Source organism: Diadema antillarum, unplaced genomic scaffold (genome assembly GCF_040938485.1).
Source record: "Diadema antillarum isolate AM-2024a unplaced genomic scaffold, OU_Dant_1.0 seq00001279_RagTag, whole genome shotgun sequence".
NCBI classification, from domain to species: Eukaryota; Metazoa; Echinodermata; class Echinoidea; order Diadematoida; family Diadematidae; genus Diadema; species Diadema antillarum.
The window spans coordinates 262,645-285,662 of NW_027272059.1; the positions used below are offsets into that span (position 1 = coordinate 262,645).

The following is a 23,018-nucleotide window of genomic DNA, read 5'->3' on the forward strand; positions in this document are numbered from 1 at the left end:
TTGATGTGCCGAAAACTGTCTTGTACACACATCATTATTTTCCTTCAGTGCACTCCAGCTAGCACTGCATGTTGTACGTGTAAGTGTGTGTGTGCGCGCACACTGATGCATGCAAAAAATGTGGTGGGACAGCCATATGTATACATCACATCATCATGACGTTTAGCAGGTGTGAGGAAATCTGATGCTGTGATTGGCTTTCTACGTGGGGAATTCCCCATCTTCACACACACGCAGTCATAATGTACGTATACAGAATGTGTCACACAAACACACAGCATTGTTTAGACCATATTCAAGCTTTCCATACAACACACACCCATACTATAACCACATACCAATCCACAGACGATCTTGCATGATACAATCGCAAGCTATACAAATTTACAAATTCAAACATCTATAATTAAGAAACACATTATTGATATTGGATTTCCTTGGCAAAAAACATCTTCTTACCCATAAAGGTGAGTAATTCCCTCACAAACAATATCAAGTTATTAGTATTGATTGAAATATGATGGGTAGTCCCACATGTGCAAATTAATGTCTTTATGTTATGCTTTCTTTTATGCCTACTGATATAACGAGATATCGGCTGTAACGAGGAAAATGACTCGGTCCCGACCATCTCGTTATATTGAGTTTCCACTGTATTAGCTTACATTCTTCTGTATGCATAGTGAGAGCATGCATGTGTTTTGTAAAATGTAAGAGCATCTCCCCAAAAGTAATTTTTTCTAAATTTGTCGCAGGCTACAAGAAATGATCATGTCAGATGGAGTCAACAAAAATAACCTTATTTCACCTTTTATGTTCATATTCTATTCAATCAATTACGTATAATACAGATCATGAAATAACATCGATTCAGCATACCATTTTCCAAATGCACATTCCCTAATATTTGAGTATATTCAGGAATATTCTGAAAGGTTCCATTATTCTAATGAAATTATTTGTTGCCAGGACTGCATGTTAAATCAAGTAGCAGCTGTGATACTTCCCTAAAGTGAGAACTTACATCGTTTGCAAGAAAATTTTTGAAATATGTTGGTTATGACTTGTTAGGGAAGATAATTTATTGAAACACGCCCTGTATAACAACAACAACAACTCTATTTCCAGTGTTAAGGGGAAAGTTTCTGTCTTCTATCATTGTCCATGGGAGCACAACTTTCAGCATATTGTAGGGCATTTTCCCCTTAAACAGATTTCTAGGTTGATGGATTAAAGTCCATTGTTCGGTTTAATTAAGTTTCCCCTTAAAGTGAAATCTAACCTTCAGTGATGGGGATGATAATAATGATAATAATGAAGGTAATAATAATGATGACAATAATAATGATAATGATTACAGTGACAATAGTATATGTAATAATGATAATAACAATAGTAATGAAAATACATTGGAAACTCGATATAAGGAGATCTAATATGAATGAATACCCATATACAGGGGACTCGCGTTATAACAAACACAGGTACGTGTATAACCAGATTTCAGTTCAAACGTAGCCATTCCCATCCCAACAGATAAGAGAAAAGCAAATATTCCCAGTTATAACAAAAATTATTTTTAACAATAAAAGTGCCGGTCCCGAAGGACTTCGTGATAATATGAGTCTTCTGTAACAACGTAATTGTTCAGGTCCCACTGACAATATTTGCTTTGCATTGTCTTGTTTATTAATAATTGTTATTTTTTACGAGATACAATGGAAAATAGCGCGTAAAAATTTTAGGTTCCAATGACCTCCCTATAACGAGTTTCCAATGAAATGGAATTTAGCAATAATTACATGTACAGGAAAACCCCGTAATAATGAGGTGCGATATAACGAGATACCGTCTTTAACGAGGATATTTTACCAGTCCAATTTTCAATTGGACATATTGAAATGTTAAAAAGATGCATATAATGTTTATAACGAGGTACAGGTTGTAACAAGGAAAAATTGGCAGTCCCAATGACCTTGATGTAATGGGGTTTACCTGTGGTAAATGACGCATAATGGCAACCCATGTCAATTTATCACAGACACACAAAGTAATTTTTTCAGATTCTTTGATAAATTTCAGGGATTGTTCATGAGCAGAAGAAATAGTCGCATTTTTATCCTTCTCTTTGGAAAGAATTTAAAACTGGTATACGATTTCATAAGTATTAATATTGTTGAATATATCTATTGACTACATGATATAAAGAGGGTAGCCAAAGGGGGGCCAAAAGGAAAATTAACCCTTACCTCCCCCCCCCCCATAATGTTTTTTCTGTGTTTTATTGTTACATGCGAACCGACATATAGAGCCAATGTAAGGACGAAATAGTATTAAAAGTAACCAAGAAAATTATCGAAAAATTTTCCTCTTTGGTAGTTTAAAACTTTAAAATTTTATAAATTTGCTTGTGCCGCTCGCAATCTTTCACAATTCTGTATATTTGCGTCTTGTCAGCAGGTATTTATGCATGCTTGTAATGATAAACTGTATTACAATTTGGTATACAATATTATATACAATGCCTGCTGATAATTACAACAGCATATTCTATAATTGTACTTGCAAATTATCTTAGTAAGAACACAGAATACTCCTTGTTTTTGAGATGCAAGTACCAATATAGAAAATGGGTGAAATAATCATGGCTTTGGGTTTTGATGGGGAGCTTTCCTTCATGATGTCAAATGATGAATATTTCCTTAGCTCGTTCTGATAACAGTGTAACAACTGTACCAGTAAAATCATTCAAATATATAACATGCTATCAACTTGCAATGTGACTAAACAAAAGAAAATTCAAAACTCTGCCCCTCAAAATTTTAGACATAACAGTACAGCATACCATTGGCGATACAGTGATCTTTTCGGTACAAATGAGCTAACTGTTGTGTCTATTTCACTTGTATTCTTATACTTTTCAGCTGCAAGTAATAGTTTAACAGTTGCCTAGGTAACAAGGATTGTACAATACGTTCATCATGGTATTAGATTGTGAGTGATAATTACATACTTCACGAGGAGGCGTGATCAACATTAATTTAGAGCCTGCAAAAGGATATATCTTTTTACGAAATTATCCAGCCACATAGATGTATCCATCCACATAATTATTCCATAATTGTGTGCATTCTAACTAAAAGTGGGATTCTACTATGTGACGTCTGTAGGCCCGTGGAACGTTGTGATTCATTCCTTGATGTAGTTCCTGATCGGGTTGATCATATCCCTGGATGTCCTCGGCAATGAGTGGAATCCTCATGTCTTTGGCAAGGTTGTGTAGAATGGCACATGCTGCTACTATGCAGCTGGCTTTCTCAGGTTTGTACCTATAATGTAGATGGATGTGCAAAGCTCTCATAAAGCTCTATAACAAAAAAAAAAAAAAAAAAAAAGGAATTATGGAAAAATTTATTATTGAAATTTTCGCCATCTACTTGGTAAAGAAGAGCATCTACACACAATTTACAAGTCGATATGATTGAGAGGGTATGAATCCACAAATCTGACAGTGAAAGATTGACTTAAATCAGTGGCGTATCTAGCGGGGGGCAAGGGGGGGGCATATGCCTCGGGCGCCACTTCAGGAGGGCGCAGAAAAAGGAAAAAGAAAAAAGGGGAAACCTTTGTATTTAAATGCTTATTTTTGAAGGGGTATATATCATGATTCCCCCTCCCCCCCCCCCCCCAAGAAAAAAAGAGGTGGGGGACGGTGTTCATAGCGTTATCACCCCCCCCCCCCCCTCCATCATCCCCCTCATAACTGAAAAAAAGTCTAATCATTTCCTACCTGCGCAAATATGAAGAAAAATATGGGCAAATGCCTCGCTGAACTTGCTTACACAAACTCGTATGCTTTGTCAATTTTTCAGTTATTCAATATAAGTGATTCATAAAGCCAGTCATCATCACAATATTAATAATTACTTAAATTATCAACCAAATATTGAAGAGAATCATGTGTTTCCTATATACGTCATATATTTCCCCTATATCCTGATTAGAATTATACAACATGATAATCAAATATTCCGTGCCCTTAAGCTGAAATACCTAAATTTTAGGCTCGCTCGCAAAAATTTGAAACTTTATTTTTCAGCTCCCCCCCCCCCCAAAAAAAAAACCCATTAATATCTATTTCTCTCATATTTTCCACTGGCGAATAACCCTTTTTAAGAGCTTGAAAATGTATATTGTGCACTGTTTTTCAGTCGCCAATAATACGAAAGTTGTGGAAGTTTGAAGTTGGTGTAAATTCATATAGCAGTGATATGGCTCACAATGTTATTGAACTTGCACAATATCAATATTAGTGTTGTGATCCCCTCAGCAACGATTTGTCAAGTAGACGATCTAATTAAAAATATATACATGTATATCCAGCCTTTCTAATAATATTTTAACTTCACTCATCCTGGAATGTATGATACATCATGTATAGAATAACAATCAGACTTAACCTTAAAAAAAAAAAAGAAAATTAGGGATTTCTTAATTGATTAGGGAGTTGTCGGAGAGGGAGAAGGTGAAAGTGCCACTGGGCGTGTTTCTAATTGGTCACCCCTCAAAACCAAACTAATTTTCACAGTTTTCTCGGACACGATATTCACTTTTTAGGGAGGTATCACATGTCCTCATTGATAAAATATAAATTCCCTTCACATGTTTCATCATCTGTAAAAGCCAAACTTTTTATAGAATATCATTTTAAAAGGTACGACATGGTCGGTTTTTGCAGCACTGCACAAATTGAAAAAGGATAATTTTGAAGATATTCTTATATATTGAAGTACAATGATATTGATTTAATAAATGTATCTCCGATTAAAAAATGACAGCCAAATCAAAACGAAATTCTGTCCCGCGCGTACGTCCAACATGCTTTACGACAATTTTAAAACAGGCCCCACTGTGAAAATTACACCCCTTGAAATATGTATGTATTTTCAATTTTCTTGAAACTGTACTGCACTTACAACTTTCTTAACTTTCTTATTTGATGGATTTTACCCCAAAAATTATCACTGTGCAGTTGCCATTTCATGACTAAAGCAAAATTTCTTTTTATATAATGTCAATACAATATGCCAGTTATTTATTAATATGATATTTTTAAAGCTTAGATATATTGATAGTGTGCTGTCATCCACTATTTGTGCAGAATATTTGAATAGATCTTTTAGTTCTATTTTTTACCTTAATTCACCATGAAGGCAATGAAACCTTCTCTTCAGTTGACCAATTCCTCTCTCCACGAGACAGCGTGTTCGCTTATGTGCCAAGTTGTATCTGTGGTAACAATGGAGGAAAGCATTCACATAATACCTCATATGTGGTTATGCCTCATATTCTTGGTTCAACAAACAGGACCAAGACTAGTGTTCATTTTGTTGAAATATATATCCAAGGTAAATTTTACTGCTTCACAATGGTATTTTTTTTTTCTAATTGAAGATTTCGAAGATGAGAAAATTTCTTCGTGCATCTTTACAACTTACTACACCAGTAACAAAGCTATCAGCATCACCAACACACCCACACACGCACACACGCACACACACACTCACACACACACACACACACACACACACTCGTGCAATCACGTGTATTTCGAATCAAGTACAGTAATGTGTAAGGCAATAATGACACAAACACACAATCCATTCTCATATTATGTATTTGCACACTTGTAAGAATGCCCGACTTATGCTCTGGCATATGCAATAATAGCTCCCACGGGAATCACAATGCTAACCCTGAACCTAACCCTAGCCCAGTCCCTATCTTCAACCAAAAACCCTTTCATAATCATAACCCTAATTCTCTCGGATGAGAGATTTCGCCGGAGCAACTGTCGCCGGAGCATATTATGTCGGATTACCACTTGGACAGGCATAAAAATGCATTTAAACATAATGGGGATAGTCATTCTTAAATTGCACTTGTGGGTAGTTGCTCACGTCCCTGTCCACTCTAATTTTGCGTGCCATTTGTTAAACGTCCGTCCGTCCGTAACGCTTTAAAAACTGGCATAACTTTGCTCCAATGAGTCCAATTTTGACTAAACTTCGATTTTACAAGCTTCTCAAGATACCTAACTTTTTATGAAACCTCAAATTAATGCAATTATTCTTCATGAGTGTGGTTTTATGGAATTTATACCTTTCTTCTGCATCATCCGATGGACGAGCGATTGGAGTAAGAAGCCAGCACTTGAGAGGATAGCCACTGTCTCCTAGGAGGTGTCCTTCACTGTCCTGCAGTACCTCCTGTAGTCCACTCTCGCGAAGCACCCTAAAATGAATAATTTTCGACTTATCAATTAATTTTACACTCCTCTCAAGAAGAAAAAAAAGTTGATTACGTCTGCTAAATCAATAAATCAGAAAATGTGTGTGTGTGTGTTTTTTTTTTGTATGGATATAAACTATGGCCATAATCAGCTTAAGCTTTCAAAAACTGAAAATATGTTTCCCCAACCAGTGGCTGATTTGGGGAATGGGGGTATGCACCCCCCCCCCCCCCTACTTATGATGGAGGGGGAGGGGGATGGCCAGAACAAATATACCCCCACTTTTTAGGGGAAATTAGTTTCAAAACATGAAAATTAAGCGAATAACGGCATTGTTACTTCTATTTTCTGGAAAAACAAAGAAAAACAAAGCCAATCAAACCTGCTATAGCGAGTTAAAGCAAAATGTCTTCAGTAAAGCTTTACTTCGCCTGTGCTATCATCTTCCGAGATACTAATTTTGTTCTTAATTGCTTGAATATTGTGGAATAAATGCAAGTGGTTACCATGGCAACGCATTTACAGACGAACACAAAAATCCTATCTTACACATATATTCCTCAATATCATAACTTCCTCTAAACTTTCATTTACATTGATTCAAAACTGTAGGACTTCGCGACGCAAGATTTTGCAACGGACCAACCACCGCCTGCCATCACACCGCTTCATATATTATGTATATATATATATATATATATATATATATATATACATATACATATATATATAATAATATACATAATACATACATTATATATATATATATATATATATATATATATATATATATATATATATATATGTATACCCGCTTCAAACTTCGTTTGGCGTGGATATAATAAAATGTTTGGAAATTATAACTACTATAGGCTTTCTATAGCTCAGTCGGTAGAGCACCGGTCTAGCAATCCGGAGGTCTCGGGTTCGACTCCCGATGGAATCCCATTTTCTTTGCTTACTTTTCCACTAAGAAATTATAACTATTTAGACTTAACTCATCAATCAATACAGCGAAAAGTGCAAGTATGGAATGCCTTACTCTTGTGTAACATCTGGTTCAAACTACAAATATTATGGAGTTAATCAGTTATAAATTTCGGTTACGTATCTGTTTTATGGTTTCATAGAGCACTGTGTTCACAATTACGTGCCAATGTTACATTGTTCATGCCCTTAATGCGTTGAGAATCTACTGTCCTTTTTTTTTTTTTTTTCTGTTGAATACCCGGCATCTATTATTGTTTGTGCACGTATATGAAGACAAGTTTTGACTCATTATTTTGTTGCTGATTTCGGGGTTTCACTCTGACTGAAATTGAACTAACACTTTATGTGAGAATGTCCCATATACCACAGTGACACATGTTTTAAACAAAATCGAATCACAATGATTAATTAAATTTGAAAGATAGATGATTTTTATTACCTCGAATCATGAACACTTCCTGGCCATTGTGCATTCAGATTGATGATCTTTGCATCTGCGTCTAGCACTACCTGAACGTTGATGCTGTGAAAACGTTTGCGATTAACAAATTGGTGCTCATCCTCAGTTGGTGCTTGTATCTTGACATGAGTTCCGTCGATCAACCCGATCACGCCAGGAAACCTTGCTATCTGATAAAACTTCATCATGTTCTCCACTTGCTCATGTCCTTGAGGAAGGCGAACAAAGTGTGGTAACCTGTCGGTAAGTGCCGTGCAGACTGTCTGGACAATCCGTGATACAGACGCCTGAGAGATTCCAAGCGTGTCTCCGTCTGTTCTCTGGAAACATCCAGTGGCTAAAACATGAAGGGCTATGCAAACTTTGTCTATTGGGTCAATAGGATGGTTGTTATTTCCTTTCGGTGTGATGTCGTGTCGGATAAGATTAGTAATGTAGTGGATACCCTCCCCGTTGAATCTGTAGCGCTTGATTAATTCAACGTCATTGTAGATTTGCAACGGATGAAGTCGTCTGTGTATTCTCTCCCTTCCCAATTGGTAGTTCTCATGGAGATGGAGAAGAGCTGCCATGGCCACGTCTTCCCCAGCTCAAATCCAATTGCCAAGTGGCAAACAACCTACCAGCATTTCTTATCTTAAGTAACCTACGAGCATTTCTTATCTTAAGTATAATACTTAACATGAATGACGTCACTCTGCAATTTTATTACTTTAAGTAAAATACTTAAGTAATAAAATTGCGACAAAATCTGTCTTAGCCAAGTATAATACTTAGCGGGAACTGAATCGCATTTTTAAACAAATTACTTTTCTTAAGTAAAATACTTGATTTAAGTATAAGTATTTGACTTAAGTATGGATTTGAATACCGGCCCAGATCCTGAAGTTTGAATGAGTCAGAAAATCAAACTTAAGTGTAGGATCAGCCAATCAGAATTGATTTTTCACAGACTTATTTGGTTTTCTAAAGTATGTTTGATCTCAGCTTTTATGAGGTGACCAGAATGTCAGTCATTTAGCAGTTGGGGATGCATCCTTTTTATCATTTTGCATTGAATATATTGACATACAGTATTTTTCTATTAATATTGCCAAATACAAGGCTTACTCTCAAGTTGGATGTGTTGGCAAGCACCATCATATTTTATGGATTACATGAATTATCATATCACAGTACTTAAATCTCAGTGAATTTAAAACCAATATGCCCTGTTGGTACAAATGACCTTTCGTCAGCACATGCGCAAAGTGGACCAAACTGGCTTATTCCATGTCTGGTAGATTGTTACAGATTGGCAATTAGATATTTGCATAAGATAATTGTGTGTACATTGAGTCACTGTTCATTGTAGGAAGGTATATCATCCTGAAATAATTTGTATTTGATCACTTGAATTAATGAATAATCTTTTTCAATATCTTAAGGTACCACGGTATAAGCTCACCAAATGGCAATGAAATTGTCAATTGTTCTGAGTATGGACTTCGATGTCATTTCTTACGTATGAAGAAAATGAGCTTACCCATCATTTGGGGAAAATGAGAAGCTGCTAGTTTTGTATGGTCTGTCACAAATCATACAGTCTTTGATAGGCAAATGTACATTTTACATCCAAAACTTGTGCATTAGATGTGTAAGACATTAATAAGTAAGCACTGACCCAAACATAGATGTTTCAGAGGGGGGGGGGGGGGGGGGGGGGAGAATGTAATTTCAACAGGTGCCTTTATTTTAGCCATTTGAAGGAAAGAGACAGGCTGGTAAACCAACATGTGCTTCCCAGCTTGATGATGAATCAAGGATTATTCCCTGCTAATCCTCCATAGGACCTCAGCACCTCAGGCTATGTACAGGTATTTGTACTGTACTCTTTACAAGATCAGAACAGTGAACAAAAATTTGTTTTGTTTCTGTCTTTTTGTTTAACCGTGATGATTATGTATTGTAGCAGTCTTTATGGCATTGCTTCATTTCACCAGAAAGGTATAGGGAGGGAGAACATTGTAGAGCTTCATATGTGAAATAAAGAGGAGGGCTACTAAGTTTATACCTGTCACTAGTGTTGTGTTTGATGCGTATGTATCCTACTCTGTTGTGCCATTAGGGCATTAGTCCTGACTGTAACATTTGCATTGAGGAAACCAATGGATGAATGACAAAAAGTATATTGCTGTCTTACTGTGTGGATAGAAATACAAGAGGAAAGTGTTGTACATGACTGATGCCAAGAGGAAAGTTTAAAATCACAATTTTTTCCACTTACATGGATGTTGAATTTTTCATATTAATCTGAAGTTCAAACTTCAGGGACAATTCTAAATTTTGATTGGATGCTGTCATTGCATTTGAGGTACATGCTTGTAAGTATGTAACCATCTATTCAGTCATTCATGTGACTTTATGTGTGGTAATGATACTGCTAGGTGACTATTGCACTAGTTTCCTGGGGCAAGCCATAATGTGTGAGTATCATTTGCCCATTTTCCAGTCTGTGTGGGATGAAGCAGTCCTCTTAAAGTAGGTACCCCTACTCTTTGGGAGCAGAAGTAAAGTGGACTCTTTGTCTTAAGTTTTAAGCAGGGTTCGAAATTGGCGATGGTCCGCTGGCCATTGGCCACCCGAAATCACGTCGGACTAGCTAAAAATCATAAAATTCTGAAGTTACTAGTCCGTCTGGCTAGCCAAAATATTGCTTCAGTGTCAAAATTGATTCTAAGTAGTCCGCCTGGCTAGTTGAAAAAAAGGTTGAGTGCGACCCCTGTTAAGTCTGTAGATACACAGGGAACCTTCATTTCATGAGGGATGCAGCATTGGGCCTCTTAAATGCTACATTAGGCCTACATCTACACTATGTTCATGGCAGCCCCATTTTCCCAAAACATACTGCCCCGTGGGTCTGTGGAATATTCTACTGATTTTCCCCTCCACGTTCTAGTCTTGTTCGTTCCAGTCTTTGCTCCTATGCACACATATCTGTCAGACACCATACCATACTCACGGCGTCTGATCAGGCTACATAATGTAGACTACACATATTTTCTGTCACATCCTTCTGTGGATTGCCGTCAAGCTTTGTTGCGGCCTATTGCGTGCTGTCACATTTTGTTGCATTCACCCTGTTTTGCTAAGACCTACTAGGTTTTTCATCAGTGCTGTGACAGGGTAGCAAATATTTTGACAGTTTATCAGGCAATCATTGCCTGTCACGTTTACCCTTCCCGTCTGTAATGTTGTATCATGTCCATCCCGTTTTATCTGCAGTGGCCTGAAACGTGATTGCTTTGACATGGGGAACATGGTGTAGACATACAGTAGCATAGGAGTGACCATGAAAACACATAACATTGCTGAGCTTTCGTTACTGTGACAAACATGTACCCAACCTGTTAATTACATAAAAGACGCATTACTACTTGGCCAAAGGCCCCAACCCCTATACATAACCATGATAGATTACAAGGCATTCAGTCATTGTAATGTAATACTTACAATGAAAGCTGTGATACTGTCACTCATTATAGATCATGTGCATGGAAGGATGTACTCGCAATGAAGCAGCTATTGGCTTTGAAAACGCTTCATGTCAAAAATTAGTGGCAAGTTGTGGTCTAAGTCACTGTTTGTTAATGAGATTGTTCATTTATAAGCTCTCGGCCATTCTGACTCTTCTCAGGAAACCATTTAAATGTCATTCTTGGAAATTATGCGAGTCTCTGAATCACATGTTGAAACACATATATTGCAAGCTGCTGTACTTCTAGTCTTTTACAAACATACTCTCAATGCAGACCATACATTCATTCTTTTGTGAATCAAAAGTCAGTGGTATCTTGCAATTTACTTTGATATACTGTAAATAGCATTCATGCTTCAGTAATGAGTTGAACATTAAAAATCATGTGACTGATTTACAAGATGTAGTCTTATTACCCTACTGTCAATAGCATGTTTGTAGACATGTTCTTTTTTTTCTTCATTTCTATGCAACCATTTTGTGAATACATCCAAAAAGCACAGACTTTCCTGTTGTTCTGAGTACCACTTTCACTTTCACTGATCCTGATTTATATGAATAAATATAATATATATATATATATATATATATATATATATATATATATATATTTTTTTTTTTTTTTTTTTTTTTTTTTTTTTTTTGAGGGGGGTGGAGCACAATGTTTCTGATGTTGCATAAATATGGTATACAAAACTGCTGGAATAAAAGTACTGTAGGCCCTAAGCTATTCGTTCACATTGTTTGGTCTGTATGTTTTCCGTTTCTGCTTCCCCCAGCTCTGCAGGGCTGCAATGTAATCCCAGGATCCACTGAGGTGGGCTAAAGGATCAGCCATTTCATTTGCTGCATTGTGAGACAGCACACAGTGTTATTGATGTTTGGTAAGTGCATTACCACTCGCTCTGCACAGATATGAGCTGCTGTATATGTCTGTCGTAACTTTGCATTGCTGTTCAGAAATCAGAACAGTTGCTTCTAAACAGGAATCACTTTTGAAAGTTTATCATATTGTATAAATTTGCATACTTCCATAGAGACAGTGTGAAGGCTGTGATGCCACAATGGTACTTTTCACATATGGTAACACAAAAGAATGTTTTAAGACAACCAAGAATCTTTATGACACAATGGTTGCTTTTAACCAGTGAACATCTCTTCTCAATGCATGTTTTTAGTAAGTTGACTAAGTAAGATTTGGTTTGTTTGTCATACTTGTATAACTGTTGTGCTCACCAGCTTTGAAAGATGTGATTAGAGCAATAATTGGAGAGGAATATTTTCAGTTTTGTAACAAGTACATGTCAGATGGAGCCTATTACTACCACTTGAGATTCACAGTGTTGGGTTTCAGATTTCCAGGTGGACTATGGCACGAACGTATCCCTTATGATTTTTGCATGGCATATTCCTGGTAACCCTGGTATCGTATGACAGTAGATGGTCTTGAGGGTCTTTAGGACAACCTACTTTTGACAAGTAAAGGAGAAATAATCCAAATAATTGTGAAATATGAGAGTTTTCAACTTATCTGATCTGGAGCAGTCATGGAAGACTTGTGCTTCAGTGCTTAACCTCAATATATGGGAATGCAGAGACTCTGTAATGTCTGTTAATGCAGTATAGTAATTGAACAAGGTGTGCATCATTGCAAACTTGTATGTTTTTGACCAATTATGATCATTATGAGTGTTGGAATTGTTATTAGAGTGCTAAGTGCCCATCGAACAGAGTGGTCATTTACACTTTTTTAAACTTCTTTCAGAGAGATATCCCAAATCATTCCATTCAGGAAATATTTTTGCCATTAATGTGATCTTGTCATGAAGAAAGGAGTATGCTGTGATTACTTACAAAATCAAAAAGTTTGAATGTCTACACCTTAATTCATTATATTCCTTTTTAAGCTCTCTGTTGCCAGCGAAGATATATGTGTCATGTAACTGATATCATCAAATTCTAATGTAAAAAAGAATTTCTTCCAAAATAATTCAGTACCTTATATGAGTAAAACATCATACAAAAATGATTCTTTGGATGGATATGTAGGGTTTTTAATGGTCAAAAGTGCAACTGAACAGGCAGAATAAAAGGATATGAGTACAGTGTCATACCAAGAATCTAAAAATAAGAGAGAAATATGGCTAATATTTGTATTATTCTCTCTCACAGTTTTTATGACTTCTAGCCACTACAATGGAGGTTCCTTCAGAGCAAAAGATGGACAGGACAGTGACCTATGTCCAGGTGCTCAACGTGACCGATGTTGCAGAGGCAGCGGCCGTAGCAGCGGCCCAGCTTGGTCAGACTCCAGGCCATGTCATGCAGATTGTAACGGTGAGTAGGTCTGGACACTGACCATGGTCAGGTCTGAACCTTAGCTAGACGATGCCAGAGGTTTTTTGAGCAGTGGAAGAATGGTGGCTTTTCCCTCATTCATCTTTACTCTCAGAAACACCTCATTGTCGCAATTTCTTGCCAATTTTAAGTCATCCTTGCTTCATTTGATTGAGCTAGGTGTTTGAGTTTAGACCTTCACACAATGTTGAAATTATTTGCTGTGAAAATGTTTTATTTCTTTAAAATCATAGTTGTATTCTTCTCTTTACTTCTTTATGAATTTTATTGTGATTTACAAAGAGCTCTTTGATGTTTTACCCTTTAGCAAGTGAAGATTTCATACATAATGGCATGTTGTTCCTTGGGAAGTAGAGCAATATTACTCTCATTTCGACAACTGTCTAAAACATGTGTACGCAAAATAGATCACTGCATGTTTATTTTCGTATATTGTAAGTTATGTGTTTTGAAAGCCTAGTAAGACTTCACCAAGAGACTTGTGTGTCACAGAAATTATTCTGACATGCTTTTGTTGACCTTCGATCGCTTTCAAATTACATTATTATATATTCTACTGTAAAAGCGGAAATTTTCGCGTGTTGAAATTTTCGCACATTTCGCGCAACCAGAAACTAGCGCGAAAATAAAAGCACGCGAATATTTTTGCTTACCATATGTTCATGTCCTTAGTGTCTTGATTTCGCGGAATTAAAAACATGCGAAACTCTTCTTACCCAGCCAAGCGCGAAAAATTACTTTTTACATTGTATGAAAACAATAAAAAGCATAAAACTATGTAAAAGCAGATGTGAGGTTTCGGGTGGTTTAGGGAGTAATCTTGACGGGCTGTTTCGGGCGGTTCAGTTACTAATGGGTTAATGTGTAAATGTATCCAAAATCATCTCATATGGATTTATTTCTCTTCTATTGCTAATTATGTCATGATACCTTCTTTGATAGAAGATACTCTTCAATGTGATTTGATTTCTCCCATATTTTCCCAAAGATTCCTGCACCAAATACAAGCACAGAGCCAGTCATGACTACCATTCATCAGACAGTACCAAGTGAAGCACCACCCAGTGTGTCTACTTCCCCCAGTGTTGTGGAAAGCAAACCCAATGTGAACAATGATAACTCTGGCAATGGGACAGTGAGTAGTGGGGAAAAACTCTGCCTTATCTGTGGGGACCGTGCCAACGGCGTGCACTACAATGTCCTCTCCTGCGAGGGCTGTAAAAGCTTCTTTTTGCGAAGCAACCGTTCTGGAGCAACGTTCACCTGTGCCCAGGGAGGAAACTGTAACATGGACCTGTACACACGGCGGCACTGTCCTGCTTGCCGGATGAAGCGCTGTTTGGAGATGGGAATGAAAGTTGAAAGTAAGTTGTCCTCTGGAACCCAGTGGTCCCAGTTCGTGCCTCTGGATACAATCTATGGTATAGTAACAGAGCAACACTCATTATCATAGTCAGATTTGAAGTACTGGATTTAAGGCTTGCAGCCATCAATTAAGTCGATTTTATCCGTAAAACAGAGCTCCGAAGTTCTGGGAAGGTTTCAAAAGATGCACAAATAAGATAAACTGGAAAAAGATACATCAGACAGTATTGCTAAGTGTCACATATGTTGTAAAAATTCAGATTTCAATATCAAGTTATTTCCTCTGAAATGTCCCCATTGATTAGGACAGCATTAAATTCTGTACCTGACATTTACTACAAATGTAATATCAATATGTGACCGTGCACCTCAAAAGGAACATAAAGTCGCACACACTTATTTTGGTTAAGGACTGAAAATAAGTGAAATGGGTCAACCTAGCCGAACTCAACTTTTTTATATTTTCTGAAAGAGCGGGTCTTCTTTTACATTATGCTAAAATTTGGTATCTTAAAACGGGCATTAAAGTGTGTTTTTTTAGCAGTTTATCTCGAACATTTTTGGTAGAATATTGTGATTAGGTGTGTCTTTAGAATCCCTTTTTCATTTCTGAAAAACCTTGTCCACACTCTTCACTTTCAACTCTAATAACTTTTGAAAGGATAGTGCTACTGCTTTGAAAGTTGGCATTGATTATGGACAGAATGTGTTAATGAGGCATGCTTAATTTCAGTTTAATCTGATAATCCCTTCATTGTTGTTACTCTGGTGGTTTACTTCCTGTTTTTTGTCCCATTCATCGCACAGCCAGCACGGTTTGGTAAAGATTAAGCGCTTGAATAGACACTGTACTTCAGAGCCTCTTTTCTCAGTTCACACTTTTCCTGAGTTTGTGCTTTCTTTCCGATATTTAGATAGGTTAGGAGAGTCCATTTGATTTGAGTTATACATCATTTTAAAGCTTAAAGTCTGCTCTTTCAGAATATGGTCTTAACTGAAAATTCATGTCTGGCGACTTTTTGTTTGTTTTGAGGTGCAGGGTCACATATATTGTAATCTTAATGTGTGGATGTATTGTCATCTTCTCAATAATAGGAGTGTGGGACAAGGATCGACTGCAGACACGCAAGCCACTCATCAGAAGAAAGCGGAAGAAGAAGCAGCCTGGTGTTGTGCAGGAACCTCCAGCCCCAGCAAGCATTCCTCCAGCCAGTCCCTTACCAGTCTCCATCATCCCTGCATCAGTAGCCCCCACGCCCCAGCCTCAGCCCCTGCCATCTGGAGCACAGGCGTCTCTCAGCACCTCACCGTCCAGTACGCGATCCAACAGCCCTTCCATCCCGACCTCCACACCAACAGTCACTCCTGTCTCCCAGCCACCAAACGCTGCCCCTAGTATCCCCCCAAGCCTGGAGGCTACTGCTACAGCCAACCCAGCTGTACTCAAGGACTTGCCTCCTGCCACCCACACAGCTCCTGGTACATCCACTCAAATGGTCTTCACTCAACCCCAAGGTCTGGTTCTAACTCCAGCACAGGAGCAGCTGATGCAGACATTAGAGAGGGGCTACAATGCCTCTACAGAGGTCCTCAAGCATCTCTCGGTAAGATTGCTTCTGCTGGACTTGTGGAAATATCTGTGTGCTACTATGTAGTGAGGACTTAAAGGGATGGAATAGTTGTGGTTGAGATGGCGGATTCAGATTTGAACTTTTTACGAGATAATTAGAAACCACTTATGAAATATTAAAGAACATACAATTCTCAGATGAATTTAAAGTTCATTTGATGAAAATCAGTTTTGAAGTGGCTGAGGTATCTAAAAACAGTAAAACAAAGTGATCCTAATAAAAAGTGGTTCCACCTTTTATTAGGACCTCTTTGTTTGTTTTTTTTAATATCTTGCCATTTCAAAACCAATTTTCATCAGATAAACTTTGAATTCCTCTGAGAATTATATGTTCTTTAATATTTCATAAGTGGTTTCTAATTATCTCACAAAGAAGTTGGAAACCTGAAGCCCCCTTCTCAGCCAATACTTTACCATCTAAATGTCACTTGCAATTTGAAGAAAAAAAGCAAAGTTTGCTCTAGTATAAATCTTATGTTGGGACATGGCTAGGAGGTAGGGGTGAGAAATACCTGTCATGAAGAAATCACTTAATATTCATTTTAATCAAAGGATAGTAGTAAGAAACGGGATGGGGAGTTCATTGTACATTGTAAAGTGATTTCAAAAGTCTCACTACTCACTACTTTCACCCTGCTTTCACAGGAATAAAACAACCCCAGAAAGTAGAATGCACAATATTGTGTTTGTTCCAATTTAGTGTTTTAGTTTGTGATGCTTCACATAACTTAGAACATATATGTTTTTCTGATCTATTTTGCAAGCTTTGTAAGTGACTGTTTAGAGACAATGCCTGTACCAGAGCTTAAATTTGTATGAACCAGAAAAATGTATATTTTTTTAGCTGTAACTTGAAATGTATTCATTCACTTGATGCCATTGTATTCTGATACAATCCTTGCAGAAAGATGTGCCTCTATTCAGAAAGACGTATTGGAGCAAACTGAAAGGCTCAGAGGAAAGTGCAAATGACATACAGGATGGGGATGAAGATGATGAACTTGTTATTGCCATATCTGATCCAAAGAAAATGAAACTGATGAGTGACCCTGACACAATATCAAATACAAACTCAAATCAGCAGGCAAATATGAATGGAGCTGATGCAGCAGCTAATGCCAGCTCTAAGGCCATGGTGGGGACAGACCCCTTGGCCATCTTGTCTGCAGCTACTGGTCAAAGCATCGATGTGATCTACAAACTGACTTCATTTGCCACTAATGGACAAATCAAAGATCCCACAAGTGCTCTAAACGTGCTGGCATCGTCGGAACAAGGCATGCGAGTCATCCAGACCATAGGTGCACTGGTCCAGGGACAAAACCTGGACACCCTTATCAGTTTGTCCAAGCTAGTCGGCCAAATCATAGGAACAGGTGGAGGCCTGCTCAATGACACTCTCGCAGACACAATCCTGGGTAGTATCACAGGGAACTTGAATGGATCATTTGGAGTCCCAGACAATGTCATCAATGCCCAGCTGCTTCAGAGTGTCCCGGGAGTCCTTGCTGGGGGTCAGGATGCAAATGGAAACGAGTCTGTGCCAACCGCTGTACAGGATGAATCCATCAATAACCTTGCTGTTGCAAGGCTAGCTTCCAGTGGACTTGCAGAGGCGTTGGCCATGCTGGCAGCAATGGCTTCGTCTAGTCAGAACAAGGAGACAATTGTAGAGATGGTGAAACGTGCTGCTGTCTCGCTCCTCAAGGGTGAGGACGAGCCACAGATGATGTCCTTCTCATCCTCGCAAGCATCGTCGCCGTCGTGCAGTAACTTTTACATGCCAACCGATGTCGGGGAGGATGAGGTCAAGACAAGCCCTTTTCTTCAGTCTCTCCAGAGAGTCACCTCCTTTCTGACCAGCGGCAAGATGGGCTCAGGCTCAAAGTCTTCGGGCAAGGCCAAGCGTACTGTCAACAAGGAGATGCTTCATATAGCCATGGACATGTTTGCTGTACTGGTCAAGCAGACCATTCATTTTGCCAAGAGCATACCTGGCTTCACCAAACTCTCGTGTGATGACCAGGCTGTCCTCATCAAATCCAGCATTGTGGATGCGCTGCTGCTGAGGTGTGCAGATTCGTATGCCTTGGACAAAGACTGCCTTGTGAATGATACCAATGGGGATAAGTTTGATGTGCATATGATGTACCAGTTAGGATTCTCCACTCTGCCAGAAGTTGTGTTTGAGTTCATGAGGGACACAAAAGCTTGTGGACTTACCACAGCTGAATACGCACTCTTCACTGCAGCTGCTCTGCTTTCACCAGGTAAAGCATGGAGATATCAACCTACCCACTTTATCATGTCTTGAACTTGAATTCATTTACCATGGGAACATCATGGTATTAAAATCTTACAAAAATATATTAATCCATCTGACATTTCTTGTCCATTCTCTTTTCTCTCTCCATCAATTCATTAGATCAAACTCCCAGTTGTTTCCTTCAGAAATAAAGGGTTTTGATAGGAATCATATGTCTAGAAATGATAGTTTGATATGATGGAGTTCAAAGTTACATTCATTTCACATTTTCATTGCAGCCGAAGAAAATGGCCAGAAACAAAAACAGGGAGCTGCCATGCAAGATGGATTGTTACTAAGGATATAAACCAATCAATCGCAACTTTTGATGAAGTTTTTGAATAATGATTGCTCTTTTGTAACGGCATTTTCTAAGGACTTTCAGTGTTAGCAGTAGTTTTTGATTGATGATACTTCCGCATTTTAAAAGAACAGAAAACCATATTTCAGATATTCTCTAAAGTTAGTGTTTACCATTGGGAGCAGTGATTTAAGAAATGTTCGAGATATCGCAGTTGATGCATAGGTGTAGGTCAGTTGTATCACAAAACATCCTACCATATACAAATTTTGCAATAACACCTGAAATATAAGGAGATATCACTATTTTTCCCACAAAACCATAACTGTAGACTGTTTAGTCAAGAAAAATTTTTATCATAACTATTGTTCACATTTTGTATATTTAACAATATCTTACATTGATTATACTGAGTCAAATTTTTACATTGGTTGTTTCTGTCCCTAACTCACAAATTATAACTATTTTGAAGCTCTAGAGCTAGGTTTTTGTTTCATCTGCAAATGGTAAATAATGCCTTTAAAGGATCACAGTCGAAGTCCATGTCATATGTTAGGAGCCTTTCTGAACAGTCACCATCACCCATGGGCATATATATGTTTAACCCGTATATCTCTGAGATTAAAGTGTTTAAATTACTCTGATTCACATGTAGCTCCATGAAATAATGCCTCTGAATATTTGGTGATTTAAAGGGCAATGCTGCTGTCAAACCAGACAATTCCTGATGTATTGAATATTCCTTTAGTGTGAAAGCTCTTTGAATAGGTTTCAATTGTCTCAGCTTATCACCATAATTGTCTTTTGCACCAAGATGTACAATGTATGCCTTTGAATAGTCTATGCATAGAGCGATGCAATGTATTTCCAATGTGTGCTTTGCCTCATGCACATCGCACCAAGCTGCTGTATCTATCATAAAAACATCTGACAGCTCTTCTGTGTTTAACCCTGTCCTTTTTCCCGCCCTCCCACAGACCGGTCAGACCTAAAGGACCGCCAAATGGTGGAGCAGATGCAGCTTGAGATGGTGCTGGCCCTCCAGGCCGCCACCAAGGTCTTCCATGCTGATAAGCCCTTCCTCTTCACCAAACTCATCACCAAACTGACCACCCTGAGGGACATGTCCATCCTACACCTCAGTGAGATCATGGCCGTCAAGGTCCAGGAGCAGGACCTCAGTCCCCTTATCGTGGAGCTCTTCGGCCTCGACTCATGACACTGCTCACTTCTTCTCCAGCCCTTCTGCAACCTCTTCTTCCCTCAGCTCTCCTTTCTCCTGCCACTCTTTCTCCATCCCTTCTTCTTTCAGTCTTCCTTCCTCCTGCCCTTCTTTCAGTCCTCCTCCTTCCAATCCTCCTTCCTTCAGCCCTTCATCTGTCAGTCCTTCCTTCCTTCAGCTCTCCATCCCTCAGTCCTTCTTCCTCCTGCCCTTCTTCTTTCAGTCTTCCTTCCTTCAGCCCTTCTTCTTCCAGTCCTATTTCACCCTCTTCTTTCCTCAATCCTTCTTCCTCCCACCTTTCTTCTGTCAGTTCTCCTTCCTTCAGCTCTCCATCCCTCAGTCCTCTATCCTTCAGCTCTCCATCCCTTAGTCCTCTATCCTCCAACTCTTCTTCCTTCTGCTCTTCTTTCAGCTCTCCTTCCCCAAGCCCCCCTTTCTCCACCCCTCCTTCCTCTACACTTTCTTTCTCCAGCCCAAGTTGACATGCCAATGCAAAGTTAGGTATCAGTAGTCCACTTTCATGTGTAAAGCTTTAACTACAATGACCACAAATATTGTGATATCTGTTTGAAGATGTCTCCCTCTCCCCTGTGTAAGCTAATGCGTAGTTAAATCCCATTCTTGCCCTTTTGCGCCTTCTGTCCTCATACCTTTTACAATGCATAGTGCCAGTACACATCAGTGGCCTGGTGATGTGTATTAAACTATGTACAACAATTGTATTTATTTCCCCCTCATTGATATTTTCCAGTGGCATTAAAAAGTTAAATACTTCAGACCACCTGTTACACAGGTTATTGTTGCTTTGTTGTGGTGCAAAGAATCCAAACAAGCAAAATACATAGTTCACAGATGTAATTATTCAGACATGTATGTTGTATTTTGTTCAGACCAATAATCATCAGTCTGCTATTTCAACTTATGGATATTCCGTATCATTCACATAGTGTGCTGGAAGGAGATTACATGACTCTGAGAGAAAAATGATGTGACCAAATGAACAACAAAAAAAGTAGCTCCATGTGTATCAGTATTGTCATGCTTTTTCACCTCCCTTAACATGTATTTGTAAATACTCCAGCATAAATCATATCAGTACATGTATATCTCAAAACATTAGAGAAATGTGTTGAATTTCCAGTTGGCCAATATATTTTCCAACTTGGAGTCACTACACATGTCCTTTGTCAGGTTACTTCTTCCAAAGTCATCTATTGGAAGTGAATTTTGGTTGGTGCAGAAAGGAAGGACCAATATTCCATTCTAAAATTACTGATAGCTTATTTTGACCGAAGTTGGGATCAACTCTGCTGTATGCTTAACACAACCATATGGTGGTATCTGCGTTGAATGTGTGATGTCAGAATTCATTACTTTGTGTCTTTATCGCAAGCTAGTCTACCATCATATTAAGATTGTCTTCAGTGTTAAACCGCATCTGCCTATGTGAGGTATGAAGGAATCTAAATGTAATTATGCAGCTATGTGTGTGACTTTAAATCAATCTATATGTGCTCAGAAGTGCAAAGATAAAATAGTTTATAATACTAAGAAGAGAATAAGAAAGATGAGGATTGCAGAATTGCAGAATCCAAGGTAGTTGTGTTCATGCTGTTAACTAGGTTTGATGAACTATAGCTTACAAAGCTTTTCAGTATCATTGATTTCTTAGCCTGATGCAAAGTTTCTTTATATTTATGTTTTTGATCTGAATAACTTGAAATTTGCAGCTGAGGTCATAAAAAGAAGAAGAAGAAGAAGAAGAAGAAAGTAGCGACCATCATCAGTCAATCGAGTTTCCTATATTACCTATTGAGGCAACATTTCTATGTTACTGATTTTATGTACCTTTTTAATTGTTAACACAATTTATTTTAATCTTAGCTATTATTTGTTACAAAGTGGAGAAAATGCTGATAGATGATCCAGCATTCATATCATCTCATGACTGCCAGGAAGTTCCATGTACAATGTACAGTATTATAAACTATTTTTAGGTTTATTTTCATTGCATGCCATGAGATAATGTCAACATTATTTCAAATGGCTTCAGTCAGATTTGATGGCGTGAACTAGTGACTTGCAGCAAGGCTAGACATACACACACACACACACACACACACACACACACACACACACACACACACACACACACACACACACACACAAAGCTGCGTCAATGACACTGTTTTCCTTTCATGTGTGATCATATTGAGATAGGTGAGGGAAGTAGCTATGACTTCATGTCTTCATCCTGGGATATTGGTAGTTCTGTTTTTGAGAGTGAGCAATGAGATATCTAAAGTACACACTCTTTCTCACTCTGTGGTGTGCATTATATGTTGTACTAAAATTTGCAGTGCACTATGGGAAGAAAAATTATTTTTATAAATCACACTGTAGTCACACTTGTAGCCCAAGGCATATATCACGATTCCTCTAAAAGTAAAAGGCAGTAGTGATGAGATGAAAATTAGCATTTAGTTTCTTGTTATGCATTGTTCTCTGTGTCTACAGATAAGGGAGATTTATATAATTGTTTAATCATTATCTTGCTGTCTCTGTCAACAGCCTTTGT

General features: G+C 38.2%; 2 protein-coding genes across 2 annotated transcripts in view; one reads left to right on the forward strand and one right to left on the reverse strand.

Annotated features, from left to right (window-relative positions):
• LOC139745590 (uncharacterized) overlaps positions 1-20,437 on the forward strand; it is a 46,706-nt gene extending 26,269 nt beyond the window's left edge. The window contains exons 3-8 of the mRNA XM_071655982.1: positions 12,039-12,143; positions 13,432-13,596; positions 14,606-14,981; positions 16,078-16,586; positions 17,517-18,882; positions 20,196-20,437. Of these exons, the coding sequence (XP_071512083.1) occupies positions 13,456-13,596; positions 14,606-14,981; positions 16,078-16,586; positions 17,517-18,882; positions 20,196-20,437 (2,634 nt within the window). The 5' untranslated portion in view covers positions 12,039-12,143; positions 13,432-13,455. The remainder of the gene's footprint in view (positions 1-12,038; positions 12,144-13,431; positions 13,597-14,605; positions 14,982-16,077; positions 16,587-17,516; positions 18,883-20,195) is intronic.
• Positions 3,132-8,467, reverse strand: LOC139745589 (putative nuclease HARBI1). The gene is made up of 4 exons (XM_071655981.1): positions 7,722-8,467; positions 6,163-6,294; positions 5,197-5,289; positions 3,132-3,329 (listed from the first exon to the last, which is right to left on the reverse strand). The coding sequence occupies exons 1-4, from the start codon at positions 8,312-8,314 to the stop codon at positions 3,137-3,139; spliced, it is 1,011 nt and encodes a 336-aa protein (XP_071512082.1). The 5' UTR covers positions 8,315-8,467; the 3' UTR covers positions 3,132-3,136.
• Positions 20,438-23,018: the final 2,581 nt, after the last annotated feature.